General features: G+C 36.4%; 1 protein-coding gene across 6 annotated transcripts in view; it reads right to left on the bottom strand.

Annotated features, from left to right (window-relative positions):
- Positions 1-24,866, bottom strand: part of IQCM (IQ motif containing M) — a 648,904-nt gene that overhangs the window by 371,652 nt on the left and 252,386 nt on the right. For all 6 annotated transcript variants that reach the window (XM_053216882.1, XM_053216881.1, XM_053216880.1 and 3 more), the window contains exon 11: positions 8,973-9,117. In XM_053216882.1, coding sequence (XP_053072857.1) covers positions 8,973-9,117 — 145 coding nt within the window. The remainder of the gene's footprint in view (positions 1-8,972; positions 9,118-24,866) is intronic.

Raw genomic sequence — 24,866 nt, 5'->3', positions numbered from 1 at the left:
TACTTTGTTCATTCATTTTATCCAATTCCACATATGAGTGAAATCATAGTATTTGTCTTTCTCTGATTGAGTTATTTCACTTGGCATTCATTCTAGATCTGACCATGCTGTTCGAAATGGCAAGATTTCATTAGTTTTTATGGCTCAGTAATATTCCATTGTGTATATGTACCATTTCTTCTTTATCCATTCATTTATCAATGGCCACTTTCGTTGTTTCCATAATTTGGCTATTTTAAATAACGCTAAAAATAAATACATGGATGCACACGTCTTTTTGAATTAATGTTTCTGTATTCTTTGGGTAAATACCCAGTAGTGCAGTGACTAGATTGTATGGTAGTTCTATTTTTAATTTTTTGAGGAACTTCCATACTGTTTTCCACAGTAGCTGCACTGGTTTGCATTCCCACCAACAGTGCAAGAGGATTACTTTTTCTCCATATCTTTGCCAACCCTTGTTTCTCCCCATATCAATTTCCACCCACCAGTCTCTGCTCTGGTAACTGCAACTCCCTGTATTTGAGTGTCTATCTCTTTAACCAGTTTTCTCTGTCTTTTCCCATCTCTTATAGATCCATGAGAAGTTAATTTTTTAGTATATTCAGCTTTTTTACATGTTAAAATGGAGTGGAGACTTCCAGGCTCCTTACATGTGGAACCAGAAACCAGAAGTCTTCATTTATTATTTTTTTAATCAAGAAACTGGCTGTAGTGTCCATCCTAACCCTAAGCAATGTAAATTCATTAAATATAATAGGAACCAGGCTCTCTGAAAGCTAAGATATAAATTGAGGAACTTGTTCTGTGAACAGAATTTCAACACTAACAAGCAACACATAATAGATACCTATTTAGCCTGCTTGGTGTCCATTAGTTATTTTTCTGTTAGCAGTATGTAATTTTCCTTTGGGGAGCTACCCTTCCCCCAGTGGATATAACCTCTGTGAAACTCCAGCAAAATTCTCTGCCCTCCCATGGCAGAGTGTTGGATTCATGATTCAAATTAAGCTCATCAGATGTTCTCTCCCTGGAATTTGAATTTAAAGCATAGAAACAAAAAAGTCTTGTAAGTGACAAGAGCTTATCTGTCTCCCAAGGACAAATAGAGATTTTTTTTCCCCTTACTTTTTGCTCCCTAAATCTCTGGAGTAGCTCTGTTTCAAATTCTGTGTGAAATCTGATTCTTTAACTATTTTTCCTATATTTTTCCTATAAATTTTCTTTTTGCTTTGGTTAACCAGAATGGGTTTTCTGTTGTTTATAAACACAAGATCCTAATAAATTAAGCCAAATATACATCACTTTAAAATGCAAATAGCCACCAGGTGTTACATGGAAGTATTGAGTCACTATATTGTACACCTGAAATTAATATTACCCTGTATGTTAACTAACTGGAATTTAAATAAAAACTTTTTTTAAAAAACTTAAAAAATAGATGGGGGAGGAGCCGAGATGGCAGAACAGCATGGAAGTATTTTCTGTGTCTCGCGTCCATGAAATACAGCCAGACCAACACTAAACCATCCTACACACCTAGAAAAATGATGGGAGGATTAACACAACAATCTGCACAACCTGAACCACAGAATTCAGCAGGTATGTGGCACGGAGAGGTGAGTTTGGGGAGCGAGAAGCCTCAGAGGGTAGGGAACCGCCTACGGGAAAAGCACTCCTCCCCAAAGCAGCTGCAGAGAAAGTGGAAAACTGGAAACAGCCGCAGGGACTAAACTAAAAAGGGAGAAAGGAGAAAGGAGAAGGTTTAAATCCCATTAAGACTGTAAACAACGGCAGGGCAAACTCTGCAGCTCCACAGCTCAATACCTGGTGGTGCTCTGGTGGGAAAGATGAATCCCCAGGAACAGAGTGGGGTCCAGGAGGTTCTCAGGCCACACGGGGAAAAGCAGTTCCACTGCTAGAAGGGCATTTGGTAGAGACTGTTGAAGCCACCTGGTCCCAGCAGACCCCAGAAAACGGTCACATCCGCTGGTGCTGGAACAAGGCCGTTAAGGGTGAAGCCTGGTGTCAGATGTGTGTTGTGATTTTCCATAATCCCTGAAAAGCGGCCGCTATATCTCGCAAACTTTTTCTGGGGCAGGCTGGCACCTGGCCGCAGTCTCGGGGCACTGGCAGCAGCAGGGTCCAGCAGGCATTCCTGGGTGCAGCTGGCATTCGGCCATTGCTCAGTGAGACCCTCCCACAGAGGGGCGGAACGGGTCATAGCCGCAGTCCTTCAGAAGTAAGGGGCCAGGGAAAACAGCCGCATCTGAGACAAAACTTGGGAGAGAGGTACTGCCTGCGGCCTGGTCAGGGAGAGTGAAAAAGCGGGACGTGGACGAAAGCTGAAGACAGAGGACAGGTGCGTGATTTCTGATCCCGGAGAACAGACTGGTAGCCGAATGGTGCCATGGTCACCCCTCCCGCGCATGCGCATACGCACCTACAAGCACCGCCAACAATCCACCCCAGTAGGCTAGCAGCGCCAACTAGTGGAGAGCAGATCTGTTACACTGAGCCCCGCCCAACTGGGCCAACTTCCCTCTTCAAGAAACAAGTCTCACTGCCGACTTAATTTATGGCCTATAAAGCACTACACAGACTAACTTCTAGGGGAAAACGAAGTAATTTCAGTCCTACTTCATTCTGTGAGCAGGTTCATCTATTCAATTTTCTTTCTTTTGTTTTCTTTTTCTCTTTTATATTTTCTTGAATACAGGAAGAGAAAAAATTCATTTTTATTTTCAATTTTTAATTAAAAATATTTTTCTTTAATTTTTATTATTATATTTTTTACTTTTGTGTAAATTTTTTCAATTTCTATTTTACTTCCATCATTTTGTTTTAGTCTACTTCAGTATATTCACCATTTCAAATTTTCAAACAATTTCCTTTTTTTCTTCTTTCTTTTTGTTTTTTGTTTTTTGTTTCTTTTCTTTTTCTTGAATGTAGAAAGAGAAAAACTTCATTTTTACTTTCAATTTCTATTAAAAATATTTTTCTTTAATTTTTTACCATATTTTTGCTTCTTTGTAAATTTTTCAAATTCTATTTTACTTCCATAATTTGATTTTAGTCTACTACAGTGTATTCACTTTTTTCAAATTTTCAAACGATTTCTTTTTTCTCTTTTTTCTCTTTTTCGTTTCTTTTTTTTCTTGAATATAGAGAAATAAAAAATTCATATTTATCTTTAATTTGTATTAAAAATATTTTTCTTTAATTTTTTCCACTATATTCTTTACTTTTGTGTGTATTTTTTCAAATTCTATTTTACCCCCGTCATCTCATTTTAGTCTACTTCAGTGTATTCATTTTTTCAAATTGTCAAACGATTTTATTTTTTTTCTTCTTCTTCTCCCCACCCCCCCCCCATTTTCTTTCTCTAATCTGTCAAACCACTTTCAACACCCAGACCAAAACACACCTAGGATCTAGCATCATCTATTCGATTTGTGTGTGTGTGTGTTTAATTTTTAATTTTAATATTTTTTAATTTTAACTTCTTTTATTTCAAATTTTATACCTGGTTAATTCCTTTTCTCCCTTCAAAATGACAAAACGAATGAATTCACCCCAAAAGAAAGAGCACAAAGAAACGACAGCCAGGGATTTAACCAACACAGATACAAGCAAGATGTCTGAACCAGAATTTAGAATCATGATAATAAGAATACTAGCTGGAGTCAAAAATAGATTAGAATACATTTCTGCAGAGATAAAAGAAGTAAAAAATAGCCAGAATGAAATTAAAAATTCTATAACTGAGCCGCAATCACGGATGGATGCAGTGGCGGCAGGATGTATGAGGCAGAACAGAGAATCAGCAATATAGAGGACAAAGTTATAAAGAACTATGAAGCAGGAAAAAAAAGGGAGATTAAGGCAAAAGAGCACAATTTAAGAATTAGAAAAATCAATGACTCATTAAAAAGGAACAATATCAGAATCATAGGGGTACCAGAAGAGGAAGAGAGAGAAATAGGGGTAGAAGGGTTATGTGAGTAAATCATAGCGCAAAACTTTCCCAACCTGGGGAAAGACACAGACATCAAAATCCAGGAAGCACAGAGGACCCCCATTAGGTTAAAAAAAAACTGACCATCAACAAGGCTTATCATAGTCAAATTCACAAAATACTCAGGCAAGGAGAGAATCATGAAAGCAGCAAGGGAAAAAAAGTCCCTAACCTACAAGGGAAGACAGACCAGGTTTGCAGCAGACCTCTCCACAGAAACTTGGCAGGCCAGAAGGGAGTGGCAGGATATATTCAGTGTGCTGAATCAGAAAAATATGCAGCCAAGAATTTTTTATCCAGCAAAGCTGGATAGAAGGAGAAATAAAATAGAAGGAGAAATAAAAAGTTTCCCAAACAAAGACTAAAGGAGCTTGTGACCACTAAACCAGCCCTGCAAGAAATTTTAAGGGGGACTCTCTGAGGGGAGAAAAGATGAATATATACATATAAAAATAAGTAAATACCAAAAGCAACACAGATTACAAAGGACCAGAGAACACCACCAGAAACTCAACTCTACAAGTATCATAATGGCATTAAATTCATATCTTTCAGTACTCTAAATGTCAATGAACTCAATGCTCCAATGAAAAGACATAGGGTAAGGGAATGGATAAGAAAACAAGATCCATCTATATGCTGTTTACAAGAGACCCACTTTAGACCTAAAGACCCCTTCAGATTGAAAATAAGGGAGGGAGAACCATCTATCATACTAATGGTGAACAAAAGAAATCCAGAGTAGCCATACTTATATCAGACAATCTAGACTTCAAAATAAAGACTGTATCAAGAGATGCAGAAGGGAATTATATCATATACAAGGGGTCTATCCACCAAGAAGACCTAACAATTGTAAACATTTATGTGCCAAATGTGGGACACCCAAATATATAAATCAATTAATCACAAACATAAAGAAACTCATCGATAATAATACCATAATAGTAGGAGACTTCAACACCCCGTTAACAGCAATGGACAGCTCATCTAGTCAAAAAATCAACAAGGAAACAATGGCTTTGAATGACACATTGGACCAGATGGACTTAACAGATATATTCAGAACATTTCATCCTAAAGCAGCAGAATACACATTCTTCTCCAGTGAACATGGAACATTCTGCAGAATAGACCATATACTGGGACACAAATCAGCCCTAAGTAAGTACAAAAAGATCGAGATCATACCGTGCATATTTTCAGACCACAACACTATGAAACTCAAAATCAACCACAAGAAAAAATTTGGAAAGGTAACAAATACTTGGGAGACTGAAGAACATCCTACTAAAGAATGAATGGGCTAACCAAAAAGTTAAAGGGCAAATTAAAAAGTACATGGATGCCAAAGAAAATAATAACACCACAACCCAAAACCTCTGGGAGGCAGCAAAGGCGGTCATAAGAGGAAAGTATATAGCAATCCAGGCCTTCCTAAAGAAGGACGAAAGATCTCAGATACACAACCTAACCTTACGCCTTAAGGAGCTGGAAAAAGAACAGCAAGTAAAACCCAAACCAGCAGAAGACAGGAAATAATAAAGATTAGAGCAGAAATTAATGCTATCAAAACCAAAAAAAACAGTAGAACAGATCAATGAAACCAGAAGCTGGTTCTTTGAAAGAATTAACAAAATTGATAAACCATTAGCCAGTTTGATCAAAAAGAAAAAGGAAAGGACCCAAATAAATAAAATCAAGAATGAAAGAGGAGAGATCACAATAAAAACAACAGAAATAAAAACAATAACAAGAGAATATTTTGAGCAATTACATGCCAATAAAATGGGTAATCTGGAAGAAATGGACAAATTCCTAGGAACATATACAGTACCAAAACTGAAACAGGAAGAAATAGATGATTTGAACAGACCCATCCCATAACTAGTAAGGAAATCGAATTAGTAATAAAAAATCTGCCAAAAAACAAGAGTCCAGGGCCAGATGGCTTTCCAGGGGAATTCTACCAAACATTTAAGGAAGAGTTAACACCTATTCTCTTGAAACTGTTCCAAAAAATAGAAATGGAAGGAAAACTTCCAAACTCTTTCTATGAAGCCAGCATTACCTTGATTCTAAAACCAGACAGAGACCCCACTAAAAAGCAGAACTATAGACCAATTTCTTTGATGAACATGGATGCAAAAATCCTCAACAAGATATTAGCCAATCAGCTCCAACAATATATTAAAAAAATTATTCACCACGACCAAGTGAGATTTATACCTGGGATGCAGGGCTGGTTCAGTATCCGCAAAACAATTAATGTGAATCATCACATCAATAAAAGAAAGGAAAAGTACCATATGATCCTCTCAATAGATGCAGAGAAAGCATTTGACAAAATACAGCATCCTTTCTTGATAAAAACCCTCAAGAAACTAGGGATAGAAGCAGCATACCTCTATGAACAACCCAATGCTAATATCATCCTCAATGGGGAAAAATTGAGAGCTTTCCCCCTAAGGTCAGGAACAAGACAGCGATGTCCATTCTCATCACTGTTATTCAACATAGTATTGGAAGTCTTAGCCACTGCAATAAGGCAACACAAAGAAATAAAAGGCATCCAAATCAGCCAGGAGGAGGTCAAACTTTCACTCTTCGCAGATGACATGATACTCTATATGGAAAACCCAAAAGATTCCACCAAAAAACTGCTAGAATTGATTCATGAATTCAGCAAAGTTGCAGGATATAAAATCAACACACAGAAATCAGTTGTGTTCCTATACACCAACAATGAAGTGACAGAGAAATCAAGGAATCGATCCCATTTACAGTTGCACAAAAAAACAGAAAATACCTAGGAATAAATCTAACCAAAGAGGTGAAAAATCTATACACTGAAAACTACAGAAAGCTTATGAAAGAAATTGAAGAAGACACAAAAGAATGGAAAAAGATTCCATGCTCCTGGATAGGAAGAACAAATATTGTTAAAATTTCGATACCACCCAAAGCAATCTACATATTCAATGCAATCCCTATCAAAGTAACACCAGCATTCTTCACAGAGCTAGAACAAATAATCCTAAAATTTGTATGGAACCAGAAAAGACCCCGAATAGCTAAAGCAATCTTGAAAAAGAAAACCAAAGCAGGAGGCATCACAATCCTAGACATCAAGCTATACTACAAAGCTGTAATCATCAAGACAATATGGTACTGGCACAAGAACAGACACTCAGATCAATGGAACAGAAGAGAGAACCCACAAATGGACCCACAAACATATGGCCAACTAATCTTTGACAAAGCAGGAAAGAATATCCAGTGGAATAAAGACAGTCTCTTCAGCAAGTGGTGCTGGGAAAACTGGACAGTGACATGCAGAAGAATGAACCTGGAACACTTTCTTACACCATACACAAAAATAAACTCAAAATGGATGAAAGACCTCAATGTATGACAGGAAGCCATCAAAATCCTCAAGGAGAAAGCAGGCAAAAACCTCTTTGATCTTGGCCGCAGCAACTTCTTACTCAACACGTCTCCAGAGGCAAGGGAAACAAAAGCAAAAATGAACTACTGGGACCTCATCAAAATAAAAAGCTTCTGCACAGCGAAAGAAACAATCAGCAAAACTAAAAGGCAACCGACAGAATGGGAGAAGATATTTGCAAATGACATATCAGATAAAGGGTTAGTATCCAAAATCTACAAAGAACTTATCAAACTCAACACCCAAAAAACAAATAATCCAGTGAAGAAATGGGCAAAAGACATGAATAGACACTTCTCCAAAGAAGACATCCAGATGGCCAACTGACACATAAAAAAATGCTCAACATCACTCATCATCAGGGAAATACAAATCAAAACCACAATGAGATACCACCTCACACCTGTCAGAATGGCTAAAATTAACAACTCAGACAACAGATGTTGGCGAGGATGTGGAGAAAGAGGATCTCTTTTGCATTGTTGGTGGGAATGCAAGCTGGTGCAGCCACTCTAGAAAACAGTATGGAGGTTCCTCAAAAAACTAAAAATAGAACTACCCTACAACTTAGCAATTGCACTACTAGGCATTTATCCAAGGGATACAGGTGTGCTGTTTTGAAGGGACACATGCACCCCCATGTTTATACCAGCACTATCAACAATAGCCAAAGTATGGAAAGAGCCCAAATGTCCATTGATGAATGAATGGATAAAGAAGATGTGTTATACATATACAATGGTGTATTACTCAGCAATCAAAAAGAATGAAATTTTGCCATTGGCAACTACGTGGATGGAACTGGAGGGTATTATGCTAAGTGAAATTAGTCAGAGAAAGACAAAAATCATATGACTTCATTTATATGAGGACTTTAAGAGACAAACGAGATGAACATAAGGGAAGGGAAACAAAAATAATATAAAATCAGGGAGGGAGACCAAACAGAAGAGACTCATAAATATGGAGAACAAACTGATGGTTACTGGAGGGGTTGTGGGAGGGGGGATGGGCTAAATGGGTAAGGGGCACTAAGGAATCTACTCCTGAAATCATTGTTGCACTATATGCTAACTAATTTGGATGTAAATTTTAAAAAAATAAAATTAAAAAAGAAGATCTACAAAGTTGACTAATAAAGAGAAAAGTCCTAATATGTATTGAGAACTTATATTCCCAAGCACTATTCTTGGCCTTTTGTACCTATTTATGATTTAATCATCTTGACTTCTTTGTGAGATAACTGTTATAACTCACTAGATAAATTGTTTGAAGGGAGAATTGGAGACATTAAATGATGTGCCTAATAAATTAAAAAAATAAAAATAGAAAATTTAAAAAAATTAAAAACTTAAAAAATAAATAAAATGCAAATAGCTTTCAGCAATATAAAACGTGGTTTTCCTTTGGTATCTATGGGTAATTATATGTAAATTATGTATAAAACCTCAATATTTAAATGAATTCCAAATTTAAAATAAAATCAGAAATGACTGTATCACTTACATTTTTTTCTGTCCATCCATTCCTCCAGCTCTACAAAGTTTATAACTTGTCTTGTCCTCCACAGACCAAGTCGATATTTAACACGATGGATTAGTCTATGATACATGTTTATAACTGCTCTCAAATTTGGTCCATGATGCAAAGCCTATAAAACAGCAATATAGACAGTAAAGCCCCATATTTACATATTTCTTTTATGTGTATTTAATCTGAATTTGCCCTTTTCATTTCATCTATTTCACCCAGTTTCTTAAATTATGAATGTATTTGTTAATGTTTATTCTGTAGGTTGGTTAAACACATGCACCGTTGAATAAGATAATCTCTTTGGAGTGCAGAGAACTTCATCATAAGCTGTTTTGTCATCAGATACCCGTAATTCCCATATCATAGAGTTTTCAATGATGGATACTTTCATGAAAGCTTCCTAGACTGACATCCAGATTTCTATATATGTAACCCACTTGGCCAGAATAAAAAAAGTTTTAAGGCAGTTTCTGTAATGGTGATTCTTGCCTAAGCTATTCACTAGGGGTGGGTGCTCAAATTCTCGTTCATTTTCTTTCTTTTGAAAATTGTATGTTTGTATCTTTTACTTATTTTTTACCATAGTTTGTCATGTCTTTAAAACTCTGTTAAATAAATTAATCCTTTTCAACATATGTGCAAATTTTGTTCTTTCAATTTACCTTTTAACTGTGACTATATTTTCTATATATACATTTTCTATATTCTACTACAATAAACTTGAAAAATTAAAGTATAAAAACCAATCTATTTCAGATTTCTTCTTTTCTAAGTAGTTTCATTTTATTTAACAATTCAATTATTTTTACTGGTTTACATTTTCTAGCTCATTAATTTCTCTATTTATCTTTATTAATTCCTTTTTTAAGGATTATTTTCCTGTGCTTGACTTCTTAAATTATAAATCTTTTTTTTTTAATTTTTTTAATGTTTATTTATTTTTGAGACAGAGAGAGACAGAGCATGAATGGGGGAGAGTCAGAGAGAGGGAGACACAGAATCTGAAACAGGCTCCAGGCTCTGAGCTGTCAGCACAGAGCCCGACGTGGGGCTCGAACTCACGGACAGCAAGATCGTGACCTGAGCCGAAGTCGGCCACTTAACTGACTGAGCCACCCAGGTGCCCCTTGACTTCTTAAATTAAAGACATCTATTTTCATTACTTTTTTTTAGAATGTGTTTAAGCCCATGAATTTTTCTCTGAGTCATCTTTCCTTTGATGTGCTTTGTATACCGTTTTACAAGTGAAAAAAATTAAGCAAAAAAAAAAATCTTTAAATAAGTTTCCCAGTTATTGGGTGGTTTTCTGCAATAGCTATTAAGTTAGTAAGTTGCAGAATTGGTCTTGAACCCAAAACTAGGACACTTCAGAGCCCATACTTTTTATTATACACTATATTCCTCTTAATTTACTTGAATTTAGTATTTTTCGTGCATTCTGTGAATTTTTGTTTTGGTTTCTTTCCTAAAACATTTCTTTCAACATTTAATAACATTTCCCAATGTTTATTTTTAATCTGCCATTTATTCAACAGGCTGTCACTTTATTTTAAAAAAATAAATGAATTGGTCACACTTGAGGAGCATTCCCTGCCATATGAATTTTAGTGGAAGGCAGAACAAACCTCCCACAATTTGAAGCCACACATCAGATACTAATGATCAAAGCCTCCTCTGTTAAAGCTTTGTTCATTATCCACATCAACACCAGATTTTGAATCGAAACTCGTGATGGTTTAGATGCAAAACACTGGTATATCCACTTGCGTGGTAGAGTGTGGCAGCAATATCCATTTTTTAAGGGCAGCATTTGTGGAGGTAGGAATACCCAGGATTGGGTGTCTGCATTAGATTCCTTCTATGTAGGATGTAGTTGGAGTTCTGAGAGCTATCTAACCTTCATCATCCCTTCATGTTTCTAAACTTAGTTCTCCAGACCTCTGCCCAGTATTCTCCTCAATATCTCTCTGCTTAAGTCTGTTAGCAGGTTTCTTTTGCTTATAATTAAGAATCAAGCAATGTTTTCATTGTTCCCTTAGAGCATGAGCCAAAAGGATCCTGGTTGCAGTGTGTCTCTTAGACGGATGATGACATTTGCTAAGAGAGCAGGAGCACTGGGCAGCTATCAGACCCAACTGGAGTGTGTTTCCCTCCAAATTTAATAGATCCTCTTTGGGGACACAACCCAACTTGTGGGGGACTCCTCAGATCTAAGGCATTCAGAAAGTTACCTAGGTTTTTATGTTTAACAATTTGGGTCAGATCTGCATGGTTCATCTGCATGGTTCATCTGCATGGTTCTGCATGGAAAATAATCCATGCATCTGCAACCATGTCCATCTGCATGGTTCTTATTACAATGTGTGTCTCTGCCAGTCCTCTGCATGGGAATATGCCTCTGCTATGGTGCTATGTACATCTCAGTTAATAAATCTCTCACCAATTTCTAAACATTTCTCAAGATAGAATCTATCAGAAAAATGTACAAATTGATATTTACAAAAACAATATTGGAATATAAAAGACACACTGCAAATTAGTAATTATAGTTTTCCAATTCATGCTAACTTAAAAGGTAAACGTATCATACTTATGACACATCAACATTTAAATTTTTTCCAGTATGCACTTTCAGTCTGCCTGTTGTTTGATATAGTCATCTCCCTTTTTAAAAAAAAGTAATAGGGGTGCCTGGGTGGCTCAGTCTGTTAAGTGTCCAACTTTGGCTCAGGTCATGATCTCACTGCTCCTGAGTTTGAGCCCGGTGTTGGGCTCTGTGCTGACATCTCAGAGCCAGGAGCCTGCTTCAGATTCTGTCTCCATCTTTCTGCCCCTCCCCTGCTCACTCTCTGTTTCTGTCTCTGTCTCTGTCTCCGTCTCTCTCTCTCTCTCAAATATAAAATAAAACATTAAGAAAAATTTTTTGAAGTAAGGAATGGATTCCTTGCTTGGATAATTCCACTACCATATGACACTTACTAGGGCTTAATTTCTTTGATTACTAGCAGGAGTTCTCTCTTTTCATATTTATTTGCCATTTATACTTCTACAGAGAAGCTATTATTATGGTATATTTCTTATCAGTTTGTAAGAGATCTTCACATGTGGAGTTTTTTTTTAAACACTTGCGAAATATTACATCAAATGTTTTACTACAGATTGACTTTCTAACTTTTAAAAAATGATGTTTATTGTGTACTCCATTGGAGTACTACGTGGCAATGAGAAAGAATGAAATATGGCCCTTTGTAGAAACATGGATGGAACTGGAGAGTGTGATGCTAAGTGAAATAAGCCATACAGAGAAAGACGGATACCATATGGTTTCACTCTTATGTGGATCCTGAGAAACTTAACAGAAGACCATGAAGGGGGGGAAGGAAAAAAAAAGAGGTTAGAGAGGGAGGGAGCCAAAACATAAGAGACTCTTAAAAAACTGAGAACAAACTGAGGGTTGATGGGGGGTGGGAGGGAGGGGAGGGTGGGTGATGGGTATTGAGGAGGGCACCTTTTGGGATGAGCACTGGGTATTGTATGGAAACCAATTTGACAATAAACTTCATATATTGAAAAAATAAATAAATAAATAAACATTAAAAAAATAAAAAAGAAAAAAAGAAACCAATTTGACAATAAACTTCATATATTGAAAAAAAATGATGTTTAAAAATAAAAGCAGGTAACTTACCCACGTATATTAACTGAAGTGTAACCTTGTTTAAACACTTACATTGGACATTATCTAAAAGGGTCTTTATACAAAAACCTTATTAAAACTAAGCAGGAAACGATTTTTAAATTTAAACTAAACCCAATGAAATAAAAAATGAGTTTTTTGAGTTATCTTAAGCACTTATACATAGACACACACAAGTATACAAGCTATAAATAATGTTAAGTATGATTTTTGTATTCACTTCCCCATCCACTAAAGAATTAGTGAAGCCCTTAGCCACAACCATGTAGCTAAAGCAAATGTCTCTCCCCTGGGATTGGTTCTTCTCTTTTTAGGCCTCTTCTCTATAACACTTGCTGTTGTCATCCGCTCTAATCTTGGTCAGAATGATTATTATATACCTGAAGTACATGGTTAATCCTTCTATCTCTAATTGCTCGATATAAAGACTGTGAGTACACATTCTTGGTCAACTGTATCACTGAATCTTGTTCTCCTCCCACACGCCTCTGCAAAACGTAGCAGCTTCTGATTGCCACACAATTGGTGTCCCTTTATATGAATATAGCATCTCTCTGCATCGTTCCCCTGGTATGATCACATCCCAATTGGCTTTACAGTATTAGAAGGTAGTTTTAATCTAAATTTGGCTTTTGACCGGACACTCCAATGTCTATGTTGAGCCTGATCTAAGAAAAGACTCCACCATTTTGCAATGATTGCTGAATACTGCTGTTACCAAAATGGTCTAATGTTTTAAAGTGTCTGTAGCCAGACAGGCTTCAGTTTTATGCCCAAAATTCAAGTATGCCACTGGCTGGATGTGTAACTTTAGACAAATTTTGTTAACTCTCTGTGCCTTACTTTTCATAGCTAGTAAAGGTAATTATGCAACTTAGAGGGATGGTATCACTTCAATTCTTGATCCCCAACCTCACCTGGCCTGAAAATTCACCCATGTTTTCCTAGGCATCTCTCTTTTTTTGTCATTTTCTATAGAAATTCAATCTCCTCAAACATTCAAACTCACCTTCTAAATGCTCTCAGCAAATGACCTTGTCCCTTACTTCACCAAGGAGAAAACATTAGATTATTGCTATCTCAACTTCCTATCACCAAATCTAAACACTCAGCAATACCGTTTGGTCCTACAATACAGAAATATGTCTCTCTTACCTAAGGCTAATCCTGTCAGGTGTCTTAAAAACACACCCTTTCCAATATTCTTAGCCTTTTAATATGGATTATCCTCATCTCTCATATCATCAACCTTCTCCTCTTACTAGCTTTTTCAATAAGCATTTAAATGTACTTAAGTATTTTCCATCTTAACCCTTCTTTCCCTAAACCTCATAGTGTCTCATCTTTATCTACTCTAGATATTTTCACTTCCTTGATTTCACTTCCTTGCTTCCTTGCAAAATTTTTGTCTCAGGGAGTTACATTATAATGGAAGGAACAGTAATCCAGTGAATAAATATCTATGTGTTGGGTGGCAATAAGTGGTTTGAAAGACAATAAAGTCTTTTAAATGGAATAGGGAGTGACCAACATCACACCTACTGAAACTTGCCAGGGTGATCCATGAACTAACTATTGTAAAGACAGGAAATTCTCTCTAGACCTTCATTCCTAGCAGCATTTGAGACTAGCTACCCCGCTTTCTTTCTTAGACTGCCTCTGAACTTCCTTGATCTAGCATATTCTGGTTTCGTTCTTACCCCTCTGGCTAATGTTTTACTGTTACTGGATTTTTCATTATCTGCCTTCCCCCTGAACAGTGTGCTTTCTCACTCTTACCCTTTAACTGCTTTTCTCCTTACTCTATATATTCTCCCCAGACAATACATCAACTCCCGTGGCTCCAGTTAGTATCACTAATAATAATCTCAAATCTCTGGATGGGGGCAGAGGACAGGAAGTTATCCTTGGTCAGGGAGCTAAATAAAAATATTTACAAATTTTTTTTTTCAAATTTCACATCTTCTGATCCAGATATACTATTATAATCCTCTATCATATTGAAAATAACTTATTTTAATTTATATATTTATTTTAACTAATTAAATTAATTAATTAACTAATTAGGGACCTGATATGTGCCAGGAATGTTCTAGACTTTGTGAACAGATTAATAAACAGAAAAGGCAAAATTTTTGTCTTAGGGAGTTACATTATAATGGAAGGAACAGTAATCCAGTAAATAAATATCTATGTGTTGGGTGGCAATAAGTGGTTTGAAAAACAATAAAGTCTTTTAAATGGAATAGGAGTGACCAGACTGGACGTTACTTTTGGGGTAGTATGGGGCAGTCTTTTTGATAATTAACACAGGTTAATTAGCACAGACATGAATGAAGAGAGCCATCTAGTCACCTGGGTAAAGAGCTTTCTCAGAGGTAACATGAGAATCATTGCTAAATGGAGCTACTTTCATGAGTGGGAAGGCTTTATCATCTTCCTCAAGTGTGTTAAGGTGGAAAAGAATTTAAGAACTACTGATGAATTCTAAATGTTTCCTTATGGGCCAATCTTCCTTCTGAGTTTTGGACCCATATATTCAACTTCTTCCCAGACATCTCAAAGATTTCCCACAGGTAGTTCAAAGTCAGTGTTAAAACTTGGACTCTCCTTTCCTTTATGCCCCACTCCTACCTGCTCTTCCTCTTAACTTCTGTATTTCACAATCATCCACTGGGTTGCCCAAGACAAAAACCACAAAAACTGAGGAACTGTTCTTGACTCCTCCCTCTCCCTTACCTTCAAGTCCATTTAAACCCAATGTCCTATCTTTGCTCCATCTCTCCGTCCCTAACTCAAGCCACCATTATCACACACTGAATTATTGACAAAGTATATTAGTTGTCCTCTCTTCCTCTTCCCCAATTCACTACCCAGAGACAGTAATTTTTCTAAAAGGCAAATCTGTTAATATCACTGATTTCCTTTAAAGTCATCCATTCCCATATACTAAATAAAAGCATAAACTCCTGAGCCTGATTTTTAAGAAAATGCGTAATCTAATTGCTATCTCAGCGTCATCTACTGCCACTGTCCTCCCAACCAACCCCTAGCCCCTCAATGTTCTATCTCACCTAAGGCCATTGATATTGTCTTTCCCTGTGCCTACAACACTCTGAGCCTCTCAGATGACCTGACAAAACATAACCTCCCCTCATTTTCCAGATCTCAATGTATAGGCACTATCCAACCCCTACACCAGACACAGCCTTTTGGATTAAATGGACTTTCTAATTTCTCTATTAGTACCCAACACTTCTTTTGGTTATCTGCATATATCTCTGGACTATATGCTCTATGATATCACACACCAGGCAAGAAATTGGATCCAGTAGTAACTGTTACTAATTTTTTTAAGTAATCTTAAATAAAGAACACAGTTCCCCTGGTGTCTGGGAGCTAGCAAACTTACGTAATAAAACTTTTCTGATCCATGTCACCTGTGCCATAGGGCCTATGTATGGGCTCAAGTATTTTCTTATTGTTTCTGTTTTGCGTTTTGAGATAATGAGAGAAAATCTACAATCTATTGAATTTTCAAAGGATTCTATAACCTCCAAAAGGTTAAAAACCACTGGCCTATGTATGGAGTATTGCTATCATAACCTTAAACCTCAGATTTTCCAGAAGTATCCCAAGTTTATTTATTCAACAAATGTTTATTCAAAAATAACAAATATTTATTCAAAATTCAATTTGAACATTTTCTTATTACAACCATCAGCTTTTCAAGTGCCCTAGGATTTCAATATGTTTGGCAAATAGCAAATGAATATTATCAATTTAAGCCTAAAATTTAAAAATTTAAATTATAAATATTCATAGAAAAATATTAAAATTAAGTAAAATCTTAGAGGCATTATACTCAGAAAAATACTGTTTTTGTATCTTTATAGTTTTTTTTAAAGATCATTATTAATTATTCCAAAACACATGCAAACAACACAGAGTTTTTAAAAGGAAAAGGACACTTTCAATAGTGGAAACAATTCTGGTACTTAAATGCAGCAACCTCTGTGGTACCCTTATGACTGATCTAATTCAATGTTGCTTCATTATTTCTAAATAAACCCAAGCTGGAGCATTTCACAGGAAATGGTGGAAATTGTACATTCTCTTGAGGTATCGTAAAGTGACATTCTCATAGACACTGTCCACAGCTACAAGATCTGAAGCAGTAGCCAAACAATATGACCATGGAAGTCTTCCAGCTCAGGGATTGCCATGGTGCCGACAATTATCCAGTGATTTGCTGCACAGCCTCCAGGGCAGAAACTCTATCAAGAATTCCCCCAACTGCAACCCTGTACACAGGCACAGTCCTGGAACCTGACGATGTGTGCATTACAGGCCTGCTGCACTAGCTGTTCAACAGCAGGCAAGACAACATTCACCATATAAACAGAGCAGTCATCCAACATACAAAGCACCATACGAGTGATATAATAAAAAAGAAAATCAGTGATCGTAACAAATTTTATAACCAAGTCAAAGTCAACAGTCTAGTTTGAACTGGCTCCAACCCGTTAAAAGTGCTTCCCATTCTTTCCATTTCAAATTCTACCTCTACATAGAAATTCAGCATTTTCCTTGTCTCTCCTTTTCACCATTCTCTTGGGCCCATTCTTGCTCTCTAAGTTTACTAAGACTCTTTTCTCTACCAGAGGTGATGGATGACTCTATAATTCACTCTAACGCAAGAAATTCTATAATTAAATTAAATCATAATATAAATACATAATCATATATGTGATATATAACCATATGATATATATTATATATTATGTACTTATATATATGTATATATATATACACACATATGCATATACATTCTTTCTCTCTACATATAAATATGAATCATTGGGAGTGTCCTGATAAATTTCTATAGCTATATTTTGTTGAATTAATTCATCCACTCAATACATATTTACTGAATACTTACCGTGTACTAATCACTATTCTAGGCATTCAAACACAGTAGCAAACAAAACGGAAACAATGTAAACATATAAAAAAACTAAACAAACAAGAAAAAAGTAGATAATAAGTGCAAAGAATTAAAATCATAGAGTATATTACATGTCAAAATAGTGTAATGCTATAAATATAAAAATAAAGAGTATATTCTTCCAAATAGGTCACATATTTGTATTACTTATGACAGACATGTATATAAAGGTCACAATATAGATAGCTGAGCACAAGAATGACCAAAAGGATAGAAAGATAATTACTGCTTAACGGACCTGAGACACTGTCTAAGCACATATATGCAAGGAAGATCTTGAAAGATGAGTTGGAGTTTATCAAAAGATTAGGAAGGAAGAGTATTCCATCCTAAGAGAACAGCATAAAAACATAAGATATAGGGGCGCCTGGGTGGCTTGGTCGGTTAAGCGTCCAACTGCGGCTCAGGTCATGATCTCACGGTCCGTGAGTTCGAGCCCCGTGTCCGGCTCTGTGCTGACCGCTCAGAGCCTGGAGCCTGTTTCAGATTCTGTGTCTCCCTCTCTCTCTGCCCCTCCCCTGTTCATGCTCTGTCTCTCTCTGTCTCAAAAATAAATAAACGTTAAAAAAAAAACCACATAAGATATAATAGGAAACAATCAGGGAATTAAAGAATTTGGGCTTTGCTAGAGCACATGGCATTAGTGAGGAATTCTCATGTGATGAAGATGGACAGCAGGCAAGTGCCAGACCAGGGAGGTAATGTGTACCATGTTATGTTAGAGAATTTATGCTTTCTCTTACAAGCAATATAGGCCATTAAAAGATGATAAGAAATGGCATAAGGTAATCTGTGTGAAATTTCTATAATTGTATATGACAGATTGGGGGGGTAAGCAGAAAAGAGGATAAATAGGAGATAACTGTAGTTCTCCATGTGAGAGTTAGTAACTAGAAGCTCTGGCAAGAAACAAAGAGAGGAAGAGCAACACAAGAAATATTATGCATGTGATAATCAATTAAATATGGAAGTGAGCGAGTTGAAAGTATAAAAAACTCCAGGTATAGCTTGGTGGGTGGTGGAATGGTTCATCAATATAGGTAGTACGGGGTGGGGGTGGGGGTGGGGTCCAAGATAGGGCATAGGAAAATCCTGAACTCCTCTCTTCCCACAAACACACCAAACCTGCAGCTATGTATGGAACTATTCCCTCTAAAAATGAACTGAAAACTAGCAGAACTGTTCCTCTATAACAAAGGATGAAAGGTCCACATCCAGATGGGTAGGAAAACCAACAGGGTTTGCATCCAAGGAATACAAAGGGCCGTAGGAAACCAAGATTCTCTTATTGAAAGGCTCACCTGCAGTCTCACTCATGTTGGGACCTACCACAAAAGCAGCAGTTTGAAAAGCACCTAGACTACAGATGAAGGAGATTCACTTGCTAATCTTAAAGGATTTGTTGAAGGGGCAGGGGACAGCTGGGACTCTCTTCAGAGATGGAGGCACTGGCAGCTGTCAGCTTTGCGCTCTCTCCCCACCCCGCTAGCACAGGAGAGTATGTGCAGACTCAGTGCCATCCTGCTGCCTTGCTAAGGCTGGTGGGGGTGAATGGCGGTGGCACCCCTGCCTTCACTGGCTGGGGCCCATGAGCGTGAGCAGTCACAACATTCTACCAGTCCCTTGCTAAAGACTGTGAGCATGGGTGTTTGCAGCCCTGCTCCACTCCCTAGCTGGGGCCAACAAGTGCAAGTGATCATGACATTCTCCCACTCCCGTGCTAAAACCAGCATTAAATTTAAGAAGACTGAAATCATACCAAGCATGAACACTGAATGGTATGAAACTAGAAATTAATTACAAGAAAAGAAAACTCACAAATATGCGGAGATTAAACAGCATACTACTAAACAACCACAGAATTAACAAAGAAATCAGACAAATTTTTAAAATACCAAGAGACAAAGGGAAACGGATATATGACATACCAAAATCTATGGGATGCAGCAAGTATTTCTAAGAGGCAATTCATAGCAGTACAGGCCTACCTCAACAAAAACCAAAAACCAAAAAACAAAACAAGACAACACAAAAAAAACAAGAAAAATCTCAAATAAACTATTTAATTTTGCACCTAAAGGAATAAAAGAAGAAAAAGTGAAGTGTCAAGTTAGTAGAAAGAAGGAAATAATAAAGATCAGAGCAGATATAAGTAAAATAGATACTAAAAAGATAATATAAAAGATCAGTAAAAGTAAGAGCTGGTTCTTTAAAAAGATAAACAAAAATTGACAAACATTTAGCTAGACTTACCATGAGGAAAAAAAAAGAAAACTCAAATAAAATGAGAAATGAAAAAACTTACAACTGATACCACAAAAAATACCAAGAATAAGACTATTGTGAATAATTATATGCCAACAAACTGGACAAACTAGAAGAAGTGGATAAATTCCTACAAACATACAATCTTTCAAGAGTGAATCAGGAAAACACAGAAAATATGAATATATCAGTTAATAGTGAGGATACTGAAAGTCAAAAACCTCCCAAAAAACAAAAGTCCAAGACTAGATAGCTTTACTGGTGAATTCTACCAAACATTCAGAGAAGATTTAATACCTATACTTCTCAAACTCTTCCAGAAAATTAAAGGAATGAACACTTTCGAACTCACTTTATGAAATGAGTACTACCCTGATGCCAAAACCAGAGAAGGTAAAGAAAGAAGAAAAGAAAAGAAAAGAAAAGAAAAGAAAAGAGAAGAGAAGAGAAGAGAAGAGAAGAGAAAAGAAAGAAAGAAAGAAAGAAAGAAAGAAAGAAAGAAAGAAAGAAAGAGAAAGAAGAAACAAAGAAAGAAAGAAGAGAGAAAGAGAGAGAAGAAAGAAAGAAAGAAAGAAAGAAAGAAAGAAAGAAAGAAAGAAAGAAAAGAGAAATCACAGGCCACTGTCCCTAAAGAACATAAATGCCAAAATTCTCAAAATATTAGCACTGAATTCAACAATACATTAAGATGATCATATACCATGATCAAGTGAAATTTATTCCAGGGATACAAGAATGTTTCAACACCCATAAATCAATCAACCTGTTGCACCACATTAACAAAATGAAGGATAAAATTCATATGATCATCTCAGTAGATGTAGAAGCATTTGATAACATTCAATGTCCATTTATGATAAAAAAAAATCTCAGTAAAGTGGGTATAAAGGGTCCATACCTCAACATAATAAGAAGGTCATATATAACAAATCTATAGCTAAAATATGCTCAACAGTGAAAAGCCAAAAGCTTTCCTGGAAGATCAGGAACAGGGAAAGAGGCCCACTCTCACCACTTTTATTCAACACTGTATCAGAAGTCGTAGTCATGGCAATTAGGGGAAAGAAAAAAAAAAGGAAATAAAAGGCTTGCAAATTGGAAAAGAAGAAGTAAAATCGTTACCATTTGCAGATGACATGATACTATATATGGAAAACCATTGGGGCACCTGGGTGGCTTAGTCCATTGTGTCCAACTTCAGCTCAGGTCATGATCTCATGGTTTGTGAGTTCAAGCCTTGCACTGGGCTTTGAGCTGACAGCTCAGAGCCTGGAGCCTGCTTCAGAGTCTGTCTCCCTCTCTCTCTGCCCTTCCCCCTGTTTGTGCTTTCTCTCATTCAAAAATAAACATTAAAATTTTTTTTAAAAAGAAAATAAAAACATAAAGACTCTACCAAAATACTATTAGATTTAATAAATGAATTCAGTAAAGTTGCAGGCTACAAAATCAATATATAGAAATATGTTGTTTTTCTTTATAGTTATAACAAGCTATCAGAAAAAGAAATTAAGAAACCAATCTTATTTATAAGTACATCCGAGAGAATAAAATACCTAGAAATAATCTTTTTTTCCCAAGATTTTATTTAAATTAGTTAGTTAACATATAGTGTAGTACTGGTTTCAGGAATGGAATTTAGTGATTAATCACTTACATATAACAGCCAGTGCTCATCACAACAAGTGCCCTTCTTAATGCCCATCACCCGTTTAGGCCATCCCCCCCCACACACACATTTCCCCCCAGCAACCCTTAGTTTGTTCTCCATAGTTAAGAGTCTCTTATGGTTTGACTCCCTCTATGTTTTTATTTTATTTTACTTTTCCTTCCCTTCCCCTATGTTTATCTGTTCTGCTTCTTAAATTACATGTATGAGTGAACTCATATGGTATTTGTCTTTCTCTGACTGGCTTATTTCACTTAGCATAATATACTCTAGTTTCATTAATGTCATTATAAATGGCAAGATTTCATTGTTTTTAATGGCTGAATAATACTCCATTGTATAGGGGCATCTGGCTGGCTCAGTCGGTTATGTGTCTGACTTCGGCTCAGGTCATGATCTCACAGTTCATGAGTTTGAGCCCCACGTCAGGCTCTGTGCTGACAGCTCAGAGCCTGGAGCCTACTTTAGATTCTGTGTCTCCTTCTCTCTCTGCTCTTCCCACGCTGTCACTTTCTGTCTCTCTCAAGAACAATTAAAAAAATTTTTTTAAATACTCCATTGTATATATATACCATTTCCTCTTTATTCATTCATCAATCAATGGACATTTAGGCTCTTTCCACAGTTTGGCTATTGTTGATAGCCTCTTGGGTGCATGTGCCTCTTTGAATCAGCATTTTTGTATCCTTTGGGTAAATACCTAGTGGTATAACTACTAGGTCATAGGGTAGTTCTATCTTTAACTTTCTAATGACCCTGCACACTGTTTTCCAGAGTGGCTGCTCTAGTTTGTATTCCCATCAAAAGTGCAAGAGGGTTCTCCTTTCCCCTTTCTCCCACATCCTCACCAATATCTTTTGTTTCCTTAGTTGTTCATTTTAGCCATTTTGACAGGTGTGGGGTGGTATCTCATTGTGGTTTTGATTTGTATTTCCCTAATGGTGAGTGATGTTGAGCATTTTTTCATGTGTCTGTTCGCCATTTGTGTGTCTTCTATGGAGAAGTATCTACTCGTGTCTTCTGCCCATTTCTTAACTGGATTATTTGGTTTTTGGGTGTTGAGTTTGATAAGTTCTATATAGATTTTGGATATTAGCCCTTTATCTGGTATGTCATTTGCAAATATCTTCTCCCATTCTGCAGGCTGCCTTTTAGTTTTGTTGATTATTTTCTTTGCTGTGCAGAAGTGTCATTTTATATTGGTGAGGTCCCAATAGTTCATGTTTGCTTTTGTTTCCCTTGCCTCTGGAGACGTGTCTAGTAAGAAGTTGTTATGGCTGACATCAAATAGGTTTCTGCCTGTGTTCTCCTCTAGGATTTTGATGGTTTCCTGTCTCACATTTAGGTCTTTCATCCATTTTGAATTTATTTTTGTGTATGGTATGAGAGAGTGGTCCAGTTTCATTCTTCTGCATGTCTCCAGTTTTCCCAACACTGTCTTTTTTCCACTGGATATTCTTTCCTGCTTTGTTTAAGACTAGTTGACCATATAGTTGTAGGTCCATTTCTGGGTACTCCATTCTGTTCCATTGATGTATGTGTCTGTTTTTGTGCCAGTACCATACTGTCTTGATGATTACAGCTTTATAATACAGCTCAAAGTCTGGAATTGTAACGCCTCTCACTTTGCTTTCCTTTTTAAACATTACTTTGGTTATTCAGGGTCTTTCCTGGTTCCATACAAATTTTAGAACTCTTTGTTCTAGCTCTATGAAAAATGCTGGTGATTTTGATAGGGATTGCACTGAATTTGTAGACTGCTTTGGGTAGTATAGAAATTTTAACAATATTTGTTCTTGCAATTCATGAGTATGGAATGTTTTACCATTTCTTTATGTCTTCTTCAATATCTTTCATAAGTGTTCTATAGTTTTGAGAGTACAGATCTTTTACCTCTTTGGGTAGGTTTATTCCTAGTTATCTTATGGTTTCTGGTGCAGTTGTAAATAGGATCGATTCTTTGATTTCTCTTTCTGCTACTTCATTATTGTATATGGAAATGCAGCTGATTTATTTATATTAATTTTATATCCTGTGACTTGACTGAATTTATGTATCAGTTCTAGCAATTTTTTTGGTGTTGTTTTTTGGGTTTTCCACACAGAGTATCATGTCATCTGTAAAGTGAAAGTTTGACTTCCTTGTCAATTTGGATGCCTTTTATTTCTTTTTGTTATCTAATTGCTGAGGCTAGGACTTCCAGTACTATGTGGAACAACAGTGGTGAAACTGGACATCCCTATTGTGTTCCTGACCTTAGGGAAAAAGCTCTAGTTTTTCCCCATTAAGGATGATACTAGCCGTGGGTCTTTTGTGTATGGCCTTCATGATGTTCTATCTCTACTTTCTTGAGGGTTTTTATCAAGAAAGGATGCTGTATTTTGTCAAATGTTTTTTTCTGCATCTACTGAGAGGATCTTATGGTTCATACCTTTTACTTTATTAATGTGGAGTATCACATTGATTGACTTCTGAATATTAAAACACCACTGCAGCCCAGAAATAAATCCCACTTGATCACAGTTAATATGTCTTTTACTATACTGTTGGATTCAATTTACTGGTATCTTGTTGAGAATTTTTGCATTCATGTTCATCAGGAATATTGGTCTGTAATTCTCCTTTTTAGGATGGGTCTTTACTGGTTTTGGAATCAAGGTAATGCTGGCCTCATAGAATAAGTTTGGAGGTTTTCCTTCCATTTCTATTTTTTGTAACAGTTTCAAAAGAATAAGTATTAGCTCTTCTTTAAATATTTGGTAATTCCCCCAGGAAACCATCTGGCACTGGACTCTTATCTGTTGGGAGACTTTTGGTTACTGATTCAATTTCTTTACTGGTTATAAGTCTGTTCAAATTTTCTATTTCTTCCTGTTTGAGTTTTGGTTTTATATGTTCCTAGGAATTTATCCATTTCTTCCAGATTTCACATATAAATAAGTTTAACCAAGGAAGTGAAATAACTGTACCTTAAAAACTGTAAGACATTGATGAAAGAAACTGAAGATGACACAAACAAATGCAAATATATACTATGCTCATGGATTGTAAGAATTAATATTGTTAAGATGTCCATAATACCCAAAGTAATCTACAAATTCATTATAATCCCTATCAAAATACAAGCAGCATTTTTCACAGAACTAGAACAAATAATCCTAAAATCTGTATGGAACACAAACAACTCTGTATAACCAAAACAATCCTGCGAAAGAAGAACAAAGTTGGAGG

The sequence above is a fragment of the Acinonyx jubatus genome, chromosome B1 (assembly GCF_027475565.1).
Source record: "Acinonyx jubatus isolate Ajub_Pintada_27869175 chromosome B1, VMU_Ajub_asm_v1.0, whole genome shotgun sequence".
Lineage (NCBI taxonomy): Eukaryota > Metazoa > Chordata > Mammalia > Carnivora > Felidae > Acinonyx > Acinonyx jubatus.
Note: the sequence above shows the minus strand (reverse complement) of the source record. Positions and strands in the feature narration are given on the sequence as shown.